The 20,298-nt window shown below is 35.7% G+C and overlaps 1 protein-coding gene across 1 annotated transcript in view; it reads right to left on the reverse strand.

Moving 5' to 3' along the window:
• The window catches only part of LOC149083093 (midasin), a 376,364-nt gene that overhangs the window by 92,237 nt on the left and 263,829 nt on the right, over positions 1 to 20,298 (reverse strand). The window contains exons 60-65 of the mRNA XM_089236227.1: positions 19,181 to 19,366; positions 18,066 to 18,299; positions 17,777 to 17,842; positions 12,073 to 12,501; positions 7,233 to 7,518; positions 6,039 to 6,121 (exon numbers count right to left, since the gene is read on the reverse strand). Coding sequence (XP_089092353.1) covers positions 6,039 to 6,121; positions 7,233 to 7,518; positions 12,073 to 12,501; positions 17,777 to 17,842; positions 18,066 to 18,299; positions 19,181 to 19,366 — 1,284 coding nt within the window. The remainder of the gene's footprint in view (positions 1 to 6,038; positions 6,122 to 7,232; positions 7,519 to 12,072; positions 12,502 to 17,776; positions 17,843 to 18,065; positions 18,300 to 19,180; positions 19,367 to 20,298) is intronic.

Here is a 20,298-nt window from a genome sequence, read left to right on the forward strand (position 1 = left end):
AGATTTGACCATCCATGTAAGGTCCCGTTCAGTGCATGCAAGCTCCAAGAAAAGATCAAAATATTTGTTGCCTTCGTGGTGTAGGGCACTCACCCAGCAAGTGAGAGGACAGGGGGTTCGATTACTCACAAGGGCAGTTGAATTTTCTTTCTTTCCTGAATATGTCTTTACATCAGCCAGCTGTTAAAAACCTTCTATGGATAGCCGAGAGTGATATCGTCCTCCGATGAATGTAATCCATGTCTGATTCATCAGAGATCAAAGAATAAATATGGAACCACCAAGGTGCACAAAGCATAAGTTGTTTTTTAGCAACATAATTCAAGCAGTTGCGCCAGTTTCTAGAAAAAAAATTATGCTCTTATATATATCATACATTTAAAACAGATGAATAACATGTGTAACAATTAACCCTTCCAGTACTGACAAGACTTTAAAGTACCACCAACTTTTAAACCCTGTAACATCCCTCACATAAATTGTTTGGTGTTGGTATTTGATGTATAAAGATTGTAAACTATGTTTACCAGATAACAAACATGGTAAGTAATATGAAAAAAACTTACCTCAATGTGATCAGAAGTTGTTCTTCTGGACATATACATTCTCGCATGTTGGTGTTTTGTTTCCTTATAGCTGGTGAAATAATTTCCACCAGCTCATTATACGTCTGTTTGGACATTCTATAAAATGCCATGAGCTTAGCATCACTTTCCTGCAGTTCTCTTGCTGCCACAAACAGCCTGCTATGCAAGTTCCTTTCTATGTAGGGATGAATCCAATACTTTCTCTTCTTTTTTGCATTTTTTTTATGGAAATAGAACATGAGGATAGCCTCTTCGTCGCTAGAACTTTCCATAATTCACCAACGAAAAATAGAATATATGTTAGAAAATGATACTTTTATTTAGTGCACAAAATAAGAAAATAACAAGGCACAGAACAGGTGATCGCTCGTGACTCGTCGCTTGACTCGCTCGCCCAGTAATCGCTCCGCGTGCGGAGGGCCTAAGTCTTCCGCTTGTTATCTTCTAATTTAGGAACCTGATATTTTCACTTAGGAATATGGAAGACTGGTGAGTTTCAAGTTTAACCACATTCATATTTGGTACACCGAAAATTGCTTTAACTGCCGAAATTCTGCTGCAAACATAAGAAACCAGCATTATAGTGCATAATATTAAAAAATAAAGATGTGACAATGTCCTATAAAAACAGGATTCATGGTTTGAGTATTTAAAACTTTAAGATTGGCACACGGATCAAAAATGGTCTTGACAGTGGTATGGATTGGAAAAGGCTTGGCCTGCACCTGGTATAATTCATATGTTTGGGTAAGAATGGAAAAGAAAACACAAAAGTTCAATGATGCTGCGGTCATTACCGAAATACTGTGTTTTTATTTTATTTAACTTTACTGTTAGCTTTTTATTGAAGTAATTAAAAAAAAATTGATTGGACCATTATCCTTCTATTAAAAAAGTGACAAGAAAGAAGCACTGTATGTTAAGAGCAGAATACACCAGAGACTGCAAGCAACACTTTGCAAATATAATAATAATATTCCTGAAAAAAGTACATTTGTGAGAACATCAGGGACCCAAATTTTTTGACACAAACAGTATATACGAAGTAGGGTGGAACAAAAAAGGGTGTTTTTTCACTTTTTTTGGAAATTGATTTTGCCTTAGTATTCAAAAGATGCCTTTCAAAGTTTTAAGACGTTATACCAAAATCCAGGAAAATATTTTAATATCTTCAGGTTCTTCACAGACCCTAAAGGTCGAGCAAAAAGACTTTTCCAAGTGCACATTATAAAAGTCTTTTTAAACATTTCACAATATATATATATATATATATATATACAGGGTGATTATAAAAAAAACTATCACGACATATGGGCCCCTAACTATCATACTATTCACAGAAACTGAATGAAATTTTGGCATAAGGTATTTTGATGTACGTGCTCAAGAATGATATGGAAAACAACAGTGTCACTCTAACAGTTACGGTTACAGTGAGAAAATTTCGAAAATATCAAATGGCAACACCAAGTTTTTTGTATTGGAATGCGATCTCCATTGTGAAAAACCCTAAATAGCGTTCAAACGGCAACTGTAGCATGAAAATCACCGGCGGTAGATAGGCTAAAAGTGAGGACAACCAATAAGGACAGAGAAGCAGCATAAAATAAAGCATTTTATTATGTTTCACAAATTTTCCACATGACCTTGTGGAGGACTAATCAGGCTGGGATCTCAGCCGAAGAAACGGTGTGACGAATGAAACGAACATTAATGCTCTGGTGCACGGCAAAGTCCTTTTTACTTTTTCCTTGCCTAGCTCCGGGGATTTTCGTGCTACAGGTGCCATTCCAACGCTATTTAGTGTTTTTCAGTATGGAGACCGCATTCCAATACAAAAAACTTGGTGTTGCCATTTGATATTTTCGAAATTTTCTCACCGTAACTGTTAAAGTGACACTGTTGTTTTCCGTATCATTCTTGAGCGCATACCTCAAAATACCTTATGCCAAAATTTCATTCAGTTTCTGTGAATGGTATGATAGTTAGGGGCCCATATGTCTGGATAGTTTTTTTATAATCACCCCGTATATATAATAATAATAATAAACCCTTTTTGGGAGGTGGGGACAAAATTATAACCATATTCAAAATTACAAAAACATAGTTCGACAATATAAGTGTCAGGAGAATGCTTCTATTGCTTCCTCTGTTATTGCATTCCACTTTTTTGCAAAATAGTCAGCTTTTTTTTTTCAAACAATGGGAGAGTACTCCTTGATTTTATTCTGGCTTCACGACTCTCGGTTGTCAATACAGCAAGAGATGCTCCAGTTACGAGTAGTACGCACCCAGGCGTGGAGATACAGGGGGGGGGGGGGCATTGCCCCCCAGTGTCAAAGGTGGAGTCGACTGATCTAATGTATGTATGTATATGTGAATTGACATCATCATCGTGCCTCCCCCCCCAGCAATAATGACTGTGCCCCTTCCCAGACTTACTATGTATGCACCGTTCAACTGCTTGCGTGTGACAAGGAAAATTTGGTATAGATGGAAAAGCAGGTTCAGACAATTTTTTGTGGGTCCAGTTTCTGATTTTTTATAATAGGTGGTTCAGTCATTCGCACTTGATCAGATGCAATTAGTTCCAAATAGTGCTTAGCAGAAAAGTTTATTTTCGAAACATGGAATGTATGGATTTCTGCTTCTGATAATCCTTCATTTATCATTTTTAGAATTCTCTTGATTCCCAGTTCTTTGTCCATACTATTTCAACAAGATATCTCTGATCTGCACTTAAATCGCTGTCCATTATCAGAAGGTTATTAGAGATTGGTTTAAATTTCACAATAGGTAATCTTTCACAATTTTCCAAACTTTTTCCGATATCACCTTGAAGCTTGTGTGGACTGATGGAACATCCATCTAGATACTTCACAAGATGCCTTAGAAGTAACTCATTGAAGTGAAAAAGACAAATAAGCCATTGCAAGGGATAGCCTATTTCTTTCTCTATTAATCTGACACCACTATTTTTATAAAAAGTATTAGTAACAGTTCTGTCGCATCCGATCGTCATCAATTCTTTCGTATCAAAATCTTGCTTCAAAAAGTCAAGAACTGATGATTTTATATCTCTTGCTTTACTGCTTCTTGGAGTTGTGTGACCGAGATAAATTGACCAGTGTTCCTGCATTATGGTTATGTGTTCTTCAGATATGGTTCTTCTATGGAAAGAATCACCTTCTTTGACATTAGCTAAGGTTTTGTCTTTTTGACCATCAAAATATATTCCTCGCACATTTGTTCTAGGAGTTTTATCTTGCAAAAGAATTCTCTGTGATGCTCTTTCACGCCTTATTTTCATCCGGTCTATTGTCATATTTGGCTTCTCTTTCGTCAATAACCCAACATCTTCCAGCACAGCATTCGCAATAATTGCAGCTGATCAATCAGACACACCAGTTCTATTACAAGCAAGAGCAACATTTGGTAATTTAGTTCTCATCTGTGAGGATGATGGTAGAACTGCAAAAGCAAATGAAGTACTTGCTTTGGCAATGATTGATGGACCAGCTTCAGGTACTGCTAGATGGAAATGCTAACTTCAACAGCAAACTGTGTTTTGGCTCATATAGATCACTTTCCTCAGGATCGTTGGATATAGGTGAGTTTTCAGTGGTTCATGAATTAGTTTCCACCATTTCTTCTTGAGATGACTTCAAACGGGATACCATTTTCATTTTCCTTTGTTCATTGTTTTTCAATTTCTTCGTTGTTAGGGCATTACTCGACCAATCGTCATCTTGCATGTACTTTGATCGTGCAAGAAATCTCACGCTAAATTTATGACCTTTCTCAACTTGTCACCCTTACAGTCTTCAAAATCGCATTTGGATGCTGCAATGTCGAACAATTTCAAGTTCAACTTGAAAGTTTGAGAATTTTTCCTTGCTTTCATATTTTTTTGAAGATTCTTGTATTTACAGTAAAAGTCTTTGAAATTTTTGGATATCTGTTGGTGAGAAACCATAGGAATTGAAGCAGTTTTCCAAATATTTTCCATCTTTGGCATGATAATTTCAAGAATGTGTGCAATAGCTGGATCTTTTCTTTATTGTTGTGCCTTCATATTGTGTTGAGTCAGCAAATAACAAACATAACATTGCCATAGGTGGGCAAGACCCGAGAATACAACACTTTAGGATTTCCTAAAATGTCGCAACAATAAAAGCTTCTGGTCGACTGCTATACACCCTCTCAGTAAAGGGGTAAGATTGGAAATGAATACTGAATACAAGGGAATAACATCGAGGTCAGTGAACGAATCACGTGTTCAGGGAAATAGGGAAGCCTCCTCTGCAGTGTCATGTTACAGAATTCCACACGCGCGTAAAACTTCAGGGGCGATGAGGAACCTCAAGAAGTTTGAATTTTGGGGAAAAAAATTAGGAATAGCATTTCTTCACATAAAGGCATATTTTAAATTCTATTACAATGGCGATTTCGAAAAAAAAATTGTTTCGTTCCACCCTAGTGTATAGGTTAAAAGGATGTATGACATTTTACTGATGGAATCATTGATTCTAGAGGCTTATTTCCAATTAGAAAAAGTATCCAAATCATGTGTTGTACTTGGAAATGGCATTCATGTTGCAAGAGTCAAGTAGTTATTAAAATAAAAAAAATTAACTTTGAATATTAATTTAATTTAAAAAAACTTGTCCTTTTGAAATTTTATCATGAACCCATAAAAAAATACAAACACATGGAAATAGGCTACTGAAAATAATAGAGTAAACGCTTCCTAATCCGGCACATATACCAAGCTGTGCCAGATTACCGAAATTGCTGGATTGATGAAAGTTAATTGAAAAACCTAAAATGTGAATAATTTTTTTGAAAATTTAAACTTTAGACACAGACATGCAGTGATATTCCCCCCCCCCTTTTCTATGCTTGAAGAAAAGCTGCCGAAAAATGCCAGATTACTGGACGGGCCTGATTATTGAGTCTACTGTAATTTAATGCAATAAATATATAGTTACAGTAAAACTACAGCAGATAATTCTACTCAAAATATTTTGGAGTCTTTGTATCTTCATGATCTTTTCAGCAGGCCAGACATGCAATATGGCTACCACTTGTGGGACAGAAACTCTGGTGTATCTATCGCATTGTGTATATATTGATACTTTTGTTCCATAATGCCTTTCGTAGGATAGATGGAACAGGAATACCTTGGAAGGCTGTATTTGGCCCACATGCTGGAGGTTGTGCACCCCTGTTTATGGCATTGTGACAAGCATAAAATAATAGATCTTAAGAAGTATTACAGAAGCAGTTGAGTTGGCAAAGTAAAAATCTACAACGGCAAAATTATATAAACAGTGTTTCACTGTATAAGAAACAGCCTAATTTCAACATTTTTTTCATCAACAAGTTCATATTTTATAAAATATTTGACTTTTATTTCAATTATAAATTATTGAAAAATTTGAAATGTACCTTCAAAGTCAAATTTATACGTGGTAAACATGAGGAAGCTGCCAATATATGACTTCCAATCAGTTTAGCATCAATAGAGGCATCTAAATTGAAATGAAAAGCAATATAAAAATTCTTAATACTAAAAATATTAAAAAACTACTGTCTTAACCAAGCAAACAATAAAATCAGACAGCAAGATCGCATATTTTTGCTTATGGACACGTTTATATCAAAATCTATTACACAATAATCTTTCAGAAGATAATGATTACGAATCTACTCTATAATATAAAATCACTAACTCAAAAAGTGCCTGTTTCATTACAATGGAAATCAGTTACGATTTTTGGTCAAGTTTACATTCAACTCCTGAATGTATCGGAAACCGTATGACTCATCAGGACCAAGTTATGTGTATGTACCAAGAGGTAGGTATCATATATATGTATATCACCAGTTCTTGGTTGGGGACCTGGATTGTATTTGTTGGTAAAATGAATACAAGTTAAAATTTTTGTGGCCGCCCTCACAGAGGGATGTCCAAAAGTCTCATTAGCGCCTAAGTGGTGTGGTGGTAAAATGCTCGTCTACCACCTCGAAGATTGCTGTCATGGTCCCAGGTTCAAACCTAGGGGAGGATATAGATAAGATATTTACCCTAACGAGCTTGAGGTGACCATTGATAGATAGCGCCTTCATTTCCAACCCATCTCATCAATGGCAGTAAATTGCAATATAGCGATATGGCCGAAGTTGGTGTTTGGTGAAGTAGTACAACAGGGCTCCAGGCTGGGCACTCCTCTGGAGAAGTTAACATTTTTTTTCTTTGGGGGGGGGGGGGGTCTTTGACGAATCTTCTTTTGTTGCTTCAATGTTGTAAAATTTGTCAGTAAGCTGGTGCTTTTACATGTCACTTTACATAACACTCTGACGAAGTGGGACAAAATATGTAATGACAAAAGGGGGATTGACTGCCGCAGGGGGCGTTGCCCCCCCCCCAAGTTAATATATAAAATTAGCATGATTTCTTTAAATTCTTTCACCATTCAGAGAACTAGAATGAGATGCGTTTGCTTCCAGAACCAACAGCAAAATTTTATTGTCAATGAGAGATATGTAAAAAATACATAAAATAACTTCAAGCATATAATTAATGGTGAACTCGAAGGTCATAAAATACACGTTCAACATAATAGTTCTCATGCTACTTACCCAAGTTTTTGATGTATGGAAGCAAAGGTTTTAGCATTTGATACCGAAGAAGGAATGAAGTGACATAATCCGGACAATGGATGGAATGACGTATTGCAAGTTTACTAAACACTGTTCTACTAACAGGCATGTTGCCAACTGTGAGATTCATCATAAGCATAGTATGACAAGTCCAAAGATGTAAGTAATCTTTCTCAGATAGATATTCTGTGAAATCAGATTTAGAACTGCCAATGGGCGCATCAACTAATTCTTCTGCATCAGGGGGAAGAAATTCTTGGAATTCCTATAGAAAAATAACATTTTATGAAAATATTTCAAACAATGAAGTAGTAAACTAAAGAAGTTCTCTGCATCAATATTTCAATAAACCAAAGAAAGAACATTCAAAGTTCTCTGCATAACATAAATTTGGTAAACGTATCATACAAACACTAGACAGTGCATTAGAAATCTTGATTCAATGTTTCATTGAACCTACAGCACAAATTACACATACACAGTTAGATATAGAATGATGCAAAGCATTCACATAAAGTAAAGGCATTTGTCATCCAACCCTTAGATTCCTGCAGATTTGATGGAAGTGGATGCTTTTATTGGATGCATCTTTCTCAGGTCCCAAATGCTCTCCATATTTTTGAGATAAAAAATAAAAATGGTCACTGACAATTCAGACTAGCATTATACAGTGAAACCTATTTGTAATGATACTATCTATAACGATAAACCTGCCTATAATGATATTTTCTTTGGTCCCGGTGGAATTCCTATTTACCTAATGTATTTTGAACCTGCCTACAACTACAATCACTTTTTAGATGTCCTGCCTATAACGATAATTTTACCTCTTTAGAAAGCTAGTAATACATTATATCCCAATTGTTTTTTAATCTTGGAAAAAGACACCATACGATCCAGAATGCAAGATAACAAAAGATGACAGCACACGAGTGATAAGAAATAATTACAGAGGGATAAAGGGGGGGGGGGGAGGACTTTGTCTTTTGCCTCTGGTTCAGAGTGGGCAGTGTCAAACCCGAAACTGGTTGAAAATTAAAGTGCTGTCACCGTTTGTCAGATATATACACGCCAACGAAAAACAAGAAATCTGTCCACCAGATTTATAAAATAATGTTTTAAATATTACAAAAATAAGTGTGAAAAGAAACAGAAATGGATAAAAACAACAAAAATCATATCCACATGACTGCCACTACTAATACATGATATAGCATGTACTAACGGGACCCGAACAAGAATTTTTATGACATTCCCGTTACAATGATGTAAACGTGATAACCACAAGTGTCCTTCATGCCGCTATTCTAGCTAGGGTGTTAGGCGGGACGACACAAATGGTTTCATAATAACCATTACATGTAGTTTATATTATATATATATTCTTTTTTTAAAAATATAAATATAACCAGCCAGATCGAGTCAACCAAAACACCAAGACCGAAGCTGATCCTTAACTAAGGCTCTCTCCAGACAATCCCCCATTTTAAACCAAGCCCACATTGCTCACCAAAATAGGTTTAGGGCGAGACGACTCGACCTGGCAGTTATATATATGTATATAAATGTGTGGATATGTGGGTATTTCTCTTTCCTCCATTCAAGTTGTCCATGCATTTCATGTCCACAACACACGTGCACACTCATATTGTCGTATTCATGTTGCTCACCAAATAAGGTGCTAAGCGAGATGCCACGGGTGCTCCCTAATTGTATATATTCCCTCACACAATACTTCTATTTTGTATATTTCAGGGGTGCAAGTGCCCCTCATCCATTTCGGAGCAGCAAATTTCATTTTTGGAGCAGAAATTTTGAAAATGGAGCAGAACTAAACACGAACTATATCTGCAATATAAGGAGTAATTTTTCTGTGAAATGCCAAAAGTTTTGCCAAAAAATGGTTGGAACAAATAATTCGAAATAAATTTCCTTCACAAATTAAAATCCATTTAAATTTTTTCTGAATTATCTTTTCAGTCATTAATAAAACGACAAATAAAAATTATTACTCTTTTCAAATTAAGCAACATGCATACTGAAAACCTAGGCAGCAAGAATTTCTGCTGCTTGAACACCAAAATCTTATTCCTCCTGATATAGCAAAAAAAGTGCGTGCAGAATATAATAAGGGTTTCCGTGAAAAAAATTAGTTTCTCACAGAATTTAAAGGAATTATTAAATTTAAAAGCAAAATGCAAAAAAACGAGAAAAATATAAATATCTTATTTACTTAAAGAATTTCTCAACCTAATAGCATGTTAATAGATTACAAATCACGAGTCGCTTTCAGAAAGTTCAGAATCCCAATGACAATTTTTTTCAAATTTTTTATGCCCTTGAACATAAGATTTAGTATGTCTTATTCCATTAAACATTAAAGCATTGCATGGACAGATTTTTCAATGTTTGAAGACTTTTATTTATTTGTTAACAATGAACTATTTTTCACTATCTGTGTTACCATATGCTGAAGATAAAAAAGTCTTCACCAAAACTGGCAAAATTTTGAACTTTGGGCAGCTTTCAAAGTTACAAAGTTTGAATATGTCTGCCCAATATCTATCTATCTATTCTCTGAACTGATTTCACTTCTTGTAATTGTTTGGATTGTAGTGCAACCCATTCATCACACATAATCAATAGTTCTGTTGGTGATACAATGTTAAACAACCTCTCAGCAATACGTGAGGGAGTAATCTACCATCCCAGCAATGCACGAGATGGAGTACGAAAAACAAGAAAGGGTGCAAATATTTCATTCTTTCCAACAACATGTTTTGGAAAGGTAGGACATTAATATATATTAGAGGTATCTCGTAGAAGTTATGTAAAATGAGCATGCTCATTTTTGAGTTGCTCAAAAACGGTCTCCGAAATCGGAAAATTTGGCATATTTATTCGGGGACTTTGATAGAATGCCGGTTATACCAATAACAGTACAGGACTTTATACTTCAAGGTAGTATAACTACTTTCCAAGGTCACAAGATAATGCGATCGTGGTAGATGGTGGGAAGTGAAAAAAAATTGAAGTTTCTCTCCCCCCCCCGTATCTTTTTCCGTGTCTTGGAAAGAACGCGTCCCGTGAACAACAATTTCATGCGCCTTCTTCCTAAATTAAGGGTATTTGACATGCTACAGCGCATTAGTGGTACCTCCGCGAACCACAAACAAAAATTGGCGCAAATGCGCAGGGATTCAGCGCCTTGGCGCACCGTGTATCAAGAGAACCGTTTCGGCGCAGCTCTTGCACCCCTGATATTTTCATTAAATCCGCCGGAGCGAGTGAACTCAACCGAATAAAACTGATGCTGGCTTCTAGTCGCAACTTATCAAACCCATTTGCTCACCAATAAGGTGTTAAGCGAGATGACTCGCTCCGATGGATATATATGTATATTATTTCACAATAAGATTCTCATTTCTTTTTCTTTTTGTATCCTGTGTATATAATATGGCAAGTGTAAGATAACAGATGAGATGGCATGGGGGGGGGGGGCGCTCAATTGCTTTTAAAACATACCTCCAGCCTAATATGTGCACATTCATCTTAACTAAACTCCGAAACTTCTCCAACTCCTAATCCCATCTCGTCTGTAATCACCACAAAATTTGTTAATCATGACAGTACCCAATTGTCCGGGGAAAATATGTTGTAAAAAGTTTGTATGTTTTTTTTTTGACACTAAATAAAGTGTTCCAGACTCTGCCACGAAGGTGGGCTGGAAGAGATCTCGGCAACGGGATAAGTCCAGTGGCAAAGTTCTGGCGTTCATTCATTCAGTGCTGTCACTGTGTCTATGGAGGAAACTAGTTGTAAACTTGCGTGCCAAAGCAGTTGAAGTTAGAATCAATTACAATTGTAGACAATTTTTTGTGGCTTCTGCCATTAATGTTCTTACTGTTCCCAGTCATGCAAATGTTGTTGCTGGTGCTTTTTCTTTTGGTCATCACATTTTCTCTTAAATTTGATCAGATTCTTAATTTATCAAAAAGGATGTTTTAAGAGCTTAATTAATTTGTTTTCATACATCTACAGTATTTCTTTTCAGTTTATTTTTCATGTTGATGAGTTAGCCTTCAATCTACAATGACATAGCATAAAACATTGGCATTTGAAAAAACTAATTAATAATAACATAATTTCGGAAATTGATCAAGGAATGAAGTGAGTTGACACTGTTAAAAGAGTATGGAATTTCTCAGTTGTCTAAAGCTATTTTTTTGGAAAAACAAAAGGTATGAATGTGCAAATGCTTAAATATTCTAAAGTGATAACGTGTCTATAATAATATTTTTTTTCAAGTCCCTACAGTATCATTATAGACTGGCTTTACTGTATAGGAAGAAGCATTTTAGACTAAAAAGGACATATTACAAAAAGGTCAAAAATAATACATTGGAAAATAAATTTGATTGACAACAGTCCTTTACATACACTGTGGCAGACCCCTACCAGACTCTTGGAGAAAATATGTGTCTATACATATCCCAAAGCAGAATCAGCCACTGAAAAATGTTCTGGGATAGCCAATTCTTCCCACTTTTAATGAAAGTAGACGTATGTGAACATATCACCCCCCCCTCCCTTTATGGAACGGTTTACATCTCAAGTGTTATCAGAATTCTGAATTTATCATACTTGACAAGAAAATAAAAAGTTCAAACCCTTGGTTCTAGACAGAAATATTTTTTTAATATAATAATGAAAAACTAGAAATAAATCACCTTTCAAAACAATATATGTAGTGACACTTCAAATTATGATACTTCTAGTATAAAATTAAACAGGGTTCAACATAAAAAATATTATCTACCTTTTGATATGTTGGGAATATTTTTTGCGTTTCTAATCTGTCAAAAGTTTCTTCAGTTTCTCCTTCATGACTGATTGTTTTACGTTGAAACAGACATTCTTCCTGTTTTTTTTCCTTCAATTTGTCATTCTGTTCTTTCCACAAAGTACAGAAACTTGCGAACACCGATTCGGCAACATGTAATACAGAACGGGTTGACGTTTTCCCAGATACGAATGTTTCATTGATAAGTTCATGGAAAGCAGAAAATAATAATGGTACAAGGACTTTGCACCAACCACATTCTGCATATGCACATAAAGAAACAACATCACTGAGATTAGTGTTGTTACTAATAAATGATGCTATCTCGACAGGAGTGCTAACTATATTTCTATCAGATATGGTAGGAAAAATACAAATTTTCTCTATCAACTTCTGTGCTTTCATCTGAAAGGGAAGGAAAAAAGTAAAATTTTGTCACAAGAGAGAAGTATTTTAAAAATTGAAACGTCAAATGATAAGCATTTGTTTAATATATATGCCATATAAGCACAGCCAAACTAGAAGAAAAAGGTTGATTCTCACCCACCAATCCTATTTTAAGGATTCAATTTACAAAAAAACCATCAACAACTATGTGTGGCAATATGTTAAAATCAAGAGAATCACCACTTTTGTTTCAATATTTGCCCCTTTTGCTTTTTTGATATTCTAGTGTACCTAACCAAACATATTTGAAAGAAAAAATATGTTGCTCAAATTTCACTTGATTTGATTATCCTCATGAATTTGCAAGCAATGACCCATGAAAAAATCTGAAGAGAAAGCATAGTTTGTAAATGTGAAGTACATTGTCCAACTTTATTATTTTGTACACTGAAAATGTATATACACTGCTGGCCACCGTAAATGCAACACCCTGAAGGTAGCATGCAAATAATATGAAATTTACAACATGCATTAGCGGAGGTGAGATATGCAAATGATTAGAATTTCAGCGCAGACGCACATCACGCGTGCCTGTGGCGCCACTTCAAAGCGCTATTTAAGGCTTGGAGATTTCGACGATTTGAAGTACGGCAATTGTGTTTTTCTTGTGGTTTTTTCAAAAAAACGATCAATTATGCCTCGTAGAAAACAGCGATCATCTTTTGATCAAGTATCCGAGTTCGACAGAGGAAGGATAGTGGCCTATCGAGATTGTGGATTATCTTTCAGGGAAATCGGTAGTCGTGTTGGACGAAACCAAACAATTGTAATGCGGATATGTGATCGTTGGATGCAGGAGGGTACGACGGACCGACGTGTTCGATCGCATCCACCTCAGTGCACCACTTCACGTGATGACAGGCGTATTGTGCGTATGGCAGTGACGGATCGCTCAGCCACATCACGAACCATAGCACAGCACATTCAGTCTGTACCGCATCATCCAGTGTCTGCGCGTACCATTCGACGCCGTTTACAGCAGAGTGGTCTGTCCGCAAGACGTCCATTGCTTCGTCTACCCTTGACGCAGAACTACAGACGTCCCCGCCGCCAATGGTGCGATGAAAGAAGGATGTGGACGGCACAATGGAATGAAATTGTCTTTACTGACGAGTCACGCTTCTGTCTGCAACACCACGATGGTCGGATTCGAGTCTGGAGACACCGTGGAGAGAGGATGCTGAACAGCTGCGTTATGCACCGCCACACTGGTCCTGCACCAGGTATTATGGTACGGGGCGGTATTGGATATCACTCTCGCACTCCTCTAGTACGCATTGCCGGTACTTTAAAAAGCCAGCGCTACATCTCCGAGGTGTTGGAGCCAGTTGTCCTTCCTTACCTTCAGGGCTTGCCCAAAGCCATATTTCAACAGGATAATGCGCGACCACACGTGGCACGCATTGTCCAAAGGTTCTTCGTCAATCGCCAGATTGAATTGCTTCCCTGGCCAGCTCGCTCTCCGGATCTTTCGCCGATAGAAAACATGTGGTCCATGGTTGCTCAACGATTGACCCAGATTACATCCCCAGCTGCCACACCAGATCAACTTTGGCAACGCGTGGAAGCTGCTTGGTCTGCTGTACCCCAAGAACACACCCAAAGTCTCTTTGAATCAATGCCGAGGCGTGTGGCAGCGGTGATCTCCAACAATGGCGGCTACTCTGGCTACTGATTTTGGCAGGAACCACACTTCACAGAAGTCTATAAATTTAATCATTTGATGCTTGGTCAACATGTTATCTACAAAATAAATATTGTTGCGATATCTCTTCTCTTTCTTGGTGTTGCAATTTGGGTGGCCAGTGGTGTATATTTGAAAATTCAGTTATAGAAATTTGAAATGTTGATTGATTTTTGCTGTGATAAAATTTCAATATTATGTGGAAAAAGTTCGGTGTGTATGATATTCCCCAAATTACAGTGAGCCTATCTTTAACAGTAAATTTCTATCTGCCCCATGGGCTCGAGAGTTTCTCCCCTCCCTCCGAGAGTTACCAACATTTACCATTAAGGTATCTCCATAAGAGCCTGAAATATTTAATTAATTAATAATTCAATTAAATTAATATTTAATTTTCACCATATAAGCCGCACTTCCCGCTTTTTGTTGAGATTTCTTTTTCTCACAGCAAACGGAGTCGGGCGCAGATCAAGGGTAGAAATGTACAGTGCTTATGAATGACGATTCGATGAAGTTTTCATATTGCCCACAGGATGAGCACCAACAAAGACCATGTAATCACCAATAAGAAAGACGACTGTGGGTCAGTCACATAGATATAATATAACCATTAATCTTACATTTATAATCAGTCGCATATCTTTGGGTGGATTGTTTGAATATTTTCACATAGTTTTCATTAGTGTCTAAGCTTTTGGTAAAAGGTTGGTATGCTTGGTCTACATATTTCTGTTGGCGAAAACACGGAATATTGCAAAACCGAACGTGGAAATGATATGTTGGTTTGCATGTGTGTTTAAAAAATTTTCCCCGTAATTCATGTTCCAAAATTAGAAAAATGTTAAATGCAATTGAATGAATTGGCCTATAATTAATTTTCCTTATTTGAGTTTTTGTTGTATCATAAAATAGAGATACAGATTACATGGATGACAAAAAATAATGTAGTACTTTTTAAATTAAATTGTTTGAATTCAATTTAAATTGCAATAAACTGAAAACTTCTACGTATCATTAAAAAAAAGAAAACAATTATGATAGTTTAAAATAGCATCACTTGTTATCGTATTAATCATCATCTGACTTTTGATTGCGATATTCACGTTAGATAGGTGTTCAAATAAAATGTTATTCAAAGGCACTGAAAATAAAGGTTTAGATATTGTGGAGTGTTTATATGTACAATACAAATTGTTTTTAAAATTAAAATTATCCTAATAAATGTAGGCTATAATTAGAGGTGGATTTATAGTTTTCCCACCTGTGGGCTATTCAAACCTTGCTTCCCTTCCTTTCTAATTCATGTTCTTGATCACCAATTAGTCAATTATGATTATGCCCTTTCGTTTAAACTTGCCATCTTGGGATAAAGCACGAATACCCCCTCCCCACCCAGGAAATATACCTCTGAATATAATCTTATATTGTCTATTGTTAATTCACTTGTGTTGTAAGAAGGAATTTTTACTAATCATTGAATGGAGCTGTATGAGTGTCATGTACATGAAGTTACATACAATGGGCTAAGTAAAAGCCTGATTTCATTCTTTTTACTTGAGACTTGCTACTTTAGAGTTGAATAAAAATTAAAAATCGATTGAAATTTGCAGTAGTGTCAGAGACAGGGATGCTGTGGGTACCTAGGGTACTTTATGGAATGGGTATGAGCGTCCAGAGAAATGATTCAGAAATCTAAATTTTCATACTTCAAGATCAAGAGACAAGAACCCACAAGTTCCAAACACTTCCGGAATCCTTGGCCAGTCAAAGGTGCCGACATGAAGGAAACATTGAGGAAGGAGGGGGGGGGGGCTCAAAATTGCCATTCATTCCACATATAAAGGACAAACCCGTACTCAAGAGATGAAATGGTGCATTGCATTGTATATTCATGAGTTATTGGAGTGAGGAGGGCTGAAATGGCATCAGCCCCCAGTTTCTGGCACCTATGGTCGGAGTGTTTGAATATTATTTCGGTGTGATAATATAAAGTGATTTGAAATGTACATTGCATTGCAAAAAAATAATTTGAAAATAAGACATTTCGTAGCTGTTACACATAAAACTTAGATACATTGTCAATAAAAAAATTCTTTAAAGATATATTCTCTGCATAGATACATTTAATAGTGAATTATGGAAATCGTGCTTGGGGGGCACATTGATCGCAATTTATTATCTCGACGTGCAACCCGAACGCCTCTCGCTGCAAGAAATGGAAATCCCTACAGAAAGTGGGAAGCGCGGCTTATAAAATGGAAAATAATTTTTCATTTTCCGCAAATTGGCATTTCATGCCAATATGCTGATTATCATATAAGTCTAACTAAATGTGCTCTAAAATACCATTTAAAAAAGCATAGAGGATACGTCACTAACCAAGACCTTAACCATCCATAGCCCAATATTGCTGATCCTTTGACCATGAATTTGACTTTTCTTCTGCCAAAATTATTCACTTATACCACTCACTATCTGACTTGGACTTCTTTGAATCATTCCACATCAACAAAAACTCAAACCAGTTGGTCAACAACCTAACTAGCACACTACCTTTCTCAAAACTCTGACAACAGTTTCTAAAATAATTATTTTTCCTCCATCAGCATCACTAACGTTCTTGTTTGTGATTGGCTCCATCATTTTTCTTTTCCTTCCTCCTCCTTCACTCTTGTTGCTGGTTCATTTTAAATTTGACTCTTTGTTTACAACAGCGGTCTACACACGTTGGTTTTTCCCTAGTATTGTCTAACCCAAAAGGTAATTCATGTCTAGGTTTACTTATACTGTATTCCTTCTCTTTTCTCTGATAATACTAAATCCATGCAACATCTGAGTTTGTTTGTCATTTTTCACAAAATAAAGCTGGACATTTTACATTTTTTTTGCTTGTGCAGAGAGGGAGACAGAAGCATATCTTTGACTATTTTGTACAGCCAAAGAGTCAATACGACACATAGACCTAAATTTACTACTACTTAATCACTCATGCAACTCTCACACATTCCTCTGCAGAATCTCTAACCAAATGTGTTCTGAGTGTGGGGTTTCAAATGCATATATGGCAGAGTTATCTTGTTTTATGTTCTTGCTGCTATCGATATCTGTCTTCCACTTTGAGAATTACAGATGGTAAATGCTTAAATTTTCATGTTATGCAAGTATTGTGTGTTGCAGGTCTACCTGCTTTCTGCAATCTAAATTTACTGCTACCTACTTATAATAACACTATTATAACTTACAGCATGCTATTGACCACGAATAACACTATTATAACTTACAGCATGCTATTGACCACGTTTAAGGTCTTCTGTGATTGAGAGACAGAAAATAAACCTTTCCCTGTCATCATTATTTGACAAATAAAAAGGTTCCTTTCCTTTTTCTGTTGACAATGCATTATTATGAAAAAAAAATTGCCCACACAAGTACTTGGAATAAAAGTTTGCATTTTGATAACCTTCAACTAAGACCTCCTGAATCGATATAAAGTGAAATAAAGCACTGGAAAGAAATTTTTGTAATTATAAAGTATTAAAATGCACTCACTGCTGGAGATACCTCTTGAAAGCAACAACTTGTAAACTTACTCATCATCTGTAGACCAACTGATAACTGAAATACAAAAAAAAAAAAAAAAAAAAAAAAAAAAAAAAAAAAAAAAAAAATATAAACAACAACAACAACAATAATAATAATAATAATATCAGCGAAAACCACATTCAGGAAGAAAACATACATAATTTTGCAGCTAAAAATAAATATTTTAGATTGATGGAAAACTTTTTTTTTTACAAGTTAGTAAGAAAAATATACGTTTATCAAAAGATGGACATACCATTTCAATACCGGTTAAGAAAGGGTAAATCAAGTCTTGATAAAGTCTATATGTTGATGTTATTTTATGCATTGAACCAGGCAAAATATCTAGGAACTTTTTCGCTGAGCATGCCAATGTGTTTGCGTCTGCTTTTTTCAGACATGATGGATTGGTTTCCATTATTGCTGGCAGCAAAGTTTCAATGGACAGTGACTGTATTAAATCTTGAAGATCAGTTTTCAAGTACTTAAACTGGAATTAAAATTTTCAATTCACCAATTCAGATACACATCATTTAATATAAAAAAAATTAATACAATAACAATGATCAAGTACAATTAAATATCCCATATTCAATTGCAATAAAGCAGAATTAAATTATTTGAAAATGATTACTACTTTTATTAATAATTATTAATGAAAGTAATAACCATTACTATTACACTGCTCAACACCGATTATGTTCTCAAAGATGTCTCAATGATTTTAGAGTGATTCTAGAGATACTGATTCTTAATCTGGCATTGGTTTTGTTAGATTGGCTGTAGTTTTTCGGATAAAGTGAAAATCAAATTTCAATATTAATACAGACTACATTGAAATATTGAAGAATACACATTATTTCCAAAACTACAGCCAATCCAGCAAAAGTTAGAAACTGCACAAATGTGATAAGTAGACAGGAAAGCTGAGTGTAAGCATTCACTGATGTGCTATGTGAATCTATTTTTAGCCAACACTAAACTTTGAAAATGCTCTCCTGAAAAATCAGCAAAATGCGACTTGCTACATGTGTGCAATAAGCCATCGAGTTTTGAAATCAGATGCGGAAAAATACCCTAAAACAGTTGAAATTTCCTATTATTTTTTTTTTTTAGGAGTATAATCAATGCAAGCCATAATTCCATATTCCAGTGATAAAATTCACAGACTGACAAAACACACCTTGAATATCATTGCTTGAGATATAATAATCATGGTTAATAGGAAATTAAAACTTCACTATAGAATTAGAAGAACGAAATCTGCTGGACATAAATCTATAGTGCATTAAAATTAATTGTGCTGTCTCTCATATACACAGGAAAATAGTAGTAAAAAAACCCAAATGAGAAAAACTGTCAAATACTTGCCAAACCAATTGAAGGCCTGTAAATACAATTTTGTTTTTCAGAAACATTCCTCTTCCATTCCATGCAAATCCTATGAAAGCCAGATAAATACGGGTGACAATCATTCATGACATCTTTTAAAGCCAACCCAGCCATAGCTTTGCATTGCCAATCTCTAAGAATCCATTCACTTTCTATTTCTTGAAACTGCAGTTAAAAAACATATTAGCAATAACTCATTATATATATAAGTGATATCCATTAAAAATGTGAGATTATTAATATTAAAGTCTTCAAACCTACTAATAGTTTATTAAATGTATTTTAAGAAAAAAAAACTGATTGAAGACGTGACAACTTTTGAAATCCAGAGGTTCTCCTGAGGGGGGAACCCCCCCCCCCCAGCACTCAGACTTGATCAAAAAAAAAAAAATTCACAAAAAAAAATAATAATTGAAAAATAATTTTTTTTTAATCAATTAAGAAAAAGTTACATTCCCCCCCCCCCAAGGCAGGTTCTGCATTGCCCCTGAGCAGAATATAATTCCATGTCTTTCCCGTGCAGAATATAGAATCACATCTACATACTGTTCATAAAATATGTTTCCTTTCATGAATGCTATCAGTGATTCTATCTTGGGTATATGAAACTCTTAAAAGCTTTATATTTTAGCTTTATTATAGCTTAAAGTTTTATATGTTCTCTCTGAACACGTTTAATTGGAAGAAACAATTTAAAAAAAAACTCAAATTACAAAGCTGCCGACGAAAAAACGTGTTTACCGCACGGCTGTTAATGGAATACAATAACAATTATACAGGAATTCCGGCAACCAAGGTCATGCCCCTGATAAATGATTGAAGATAAACGCTACAAAACAAAGCCGCGTCTTTGCCAGTTGCTTAAATGCGGTCACAGAGACTTTTTTAAGGCTGCTCGATGGAAATGACCACAGCTGTCCTCTATGGGTGTTTTCCCTAATGATGATGGTAATCACTGACGCCACGGCAACGCGTGAAAAGTCGCGTAAAATCTCATTTTCTGCCAAAATCCAGAGAAATTTTAACAAATCCGGAGAGCGGGAGGAAAGATGAAAAATCCGGAGTCTTCCGCCCAAATCGGGAGAGTTGGCAGGTCT

The sequence above is a fragment of the Pholcus phalangioides genome, unplaced genomic scaffold (assembly GCF_987345545.1).
Source record: "Pholcus phalangioides strain wild (caught in Gottingen) unplaced genomic scaffold, Ppha-v1.0 ptg000009l_1, whole genome shotgun sequence".
Taxonomy (NCBI): Eukaryota; Metazoa; Arthropoda; class Arachnida; order Araneae; family Pholcidae; genus Pholcus; species Pholcus phalangioides.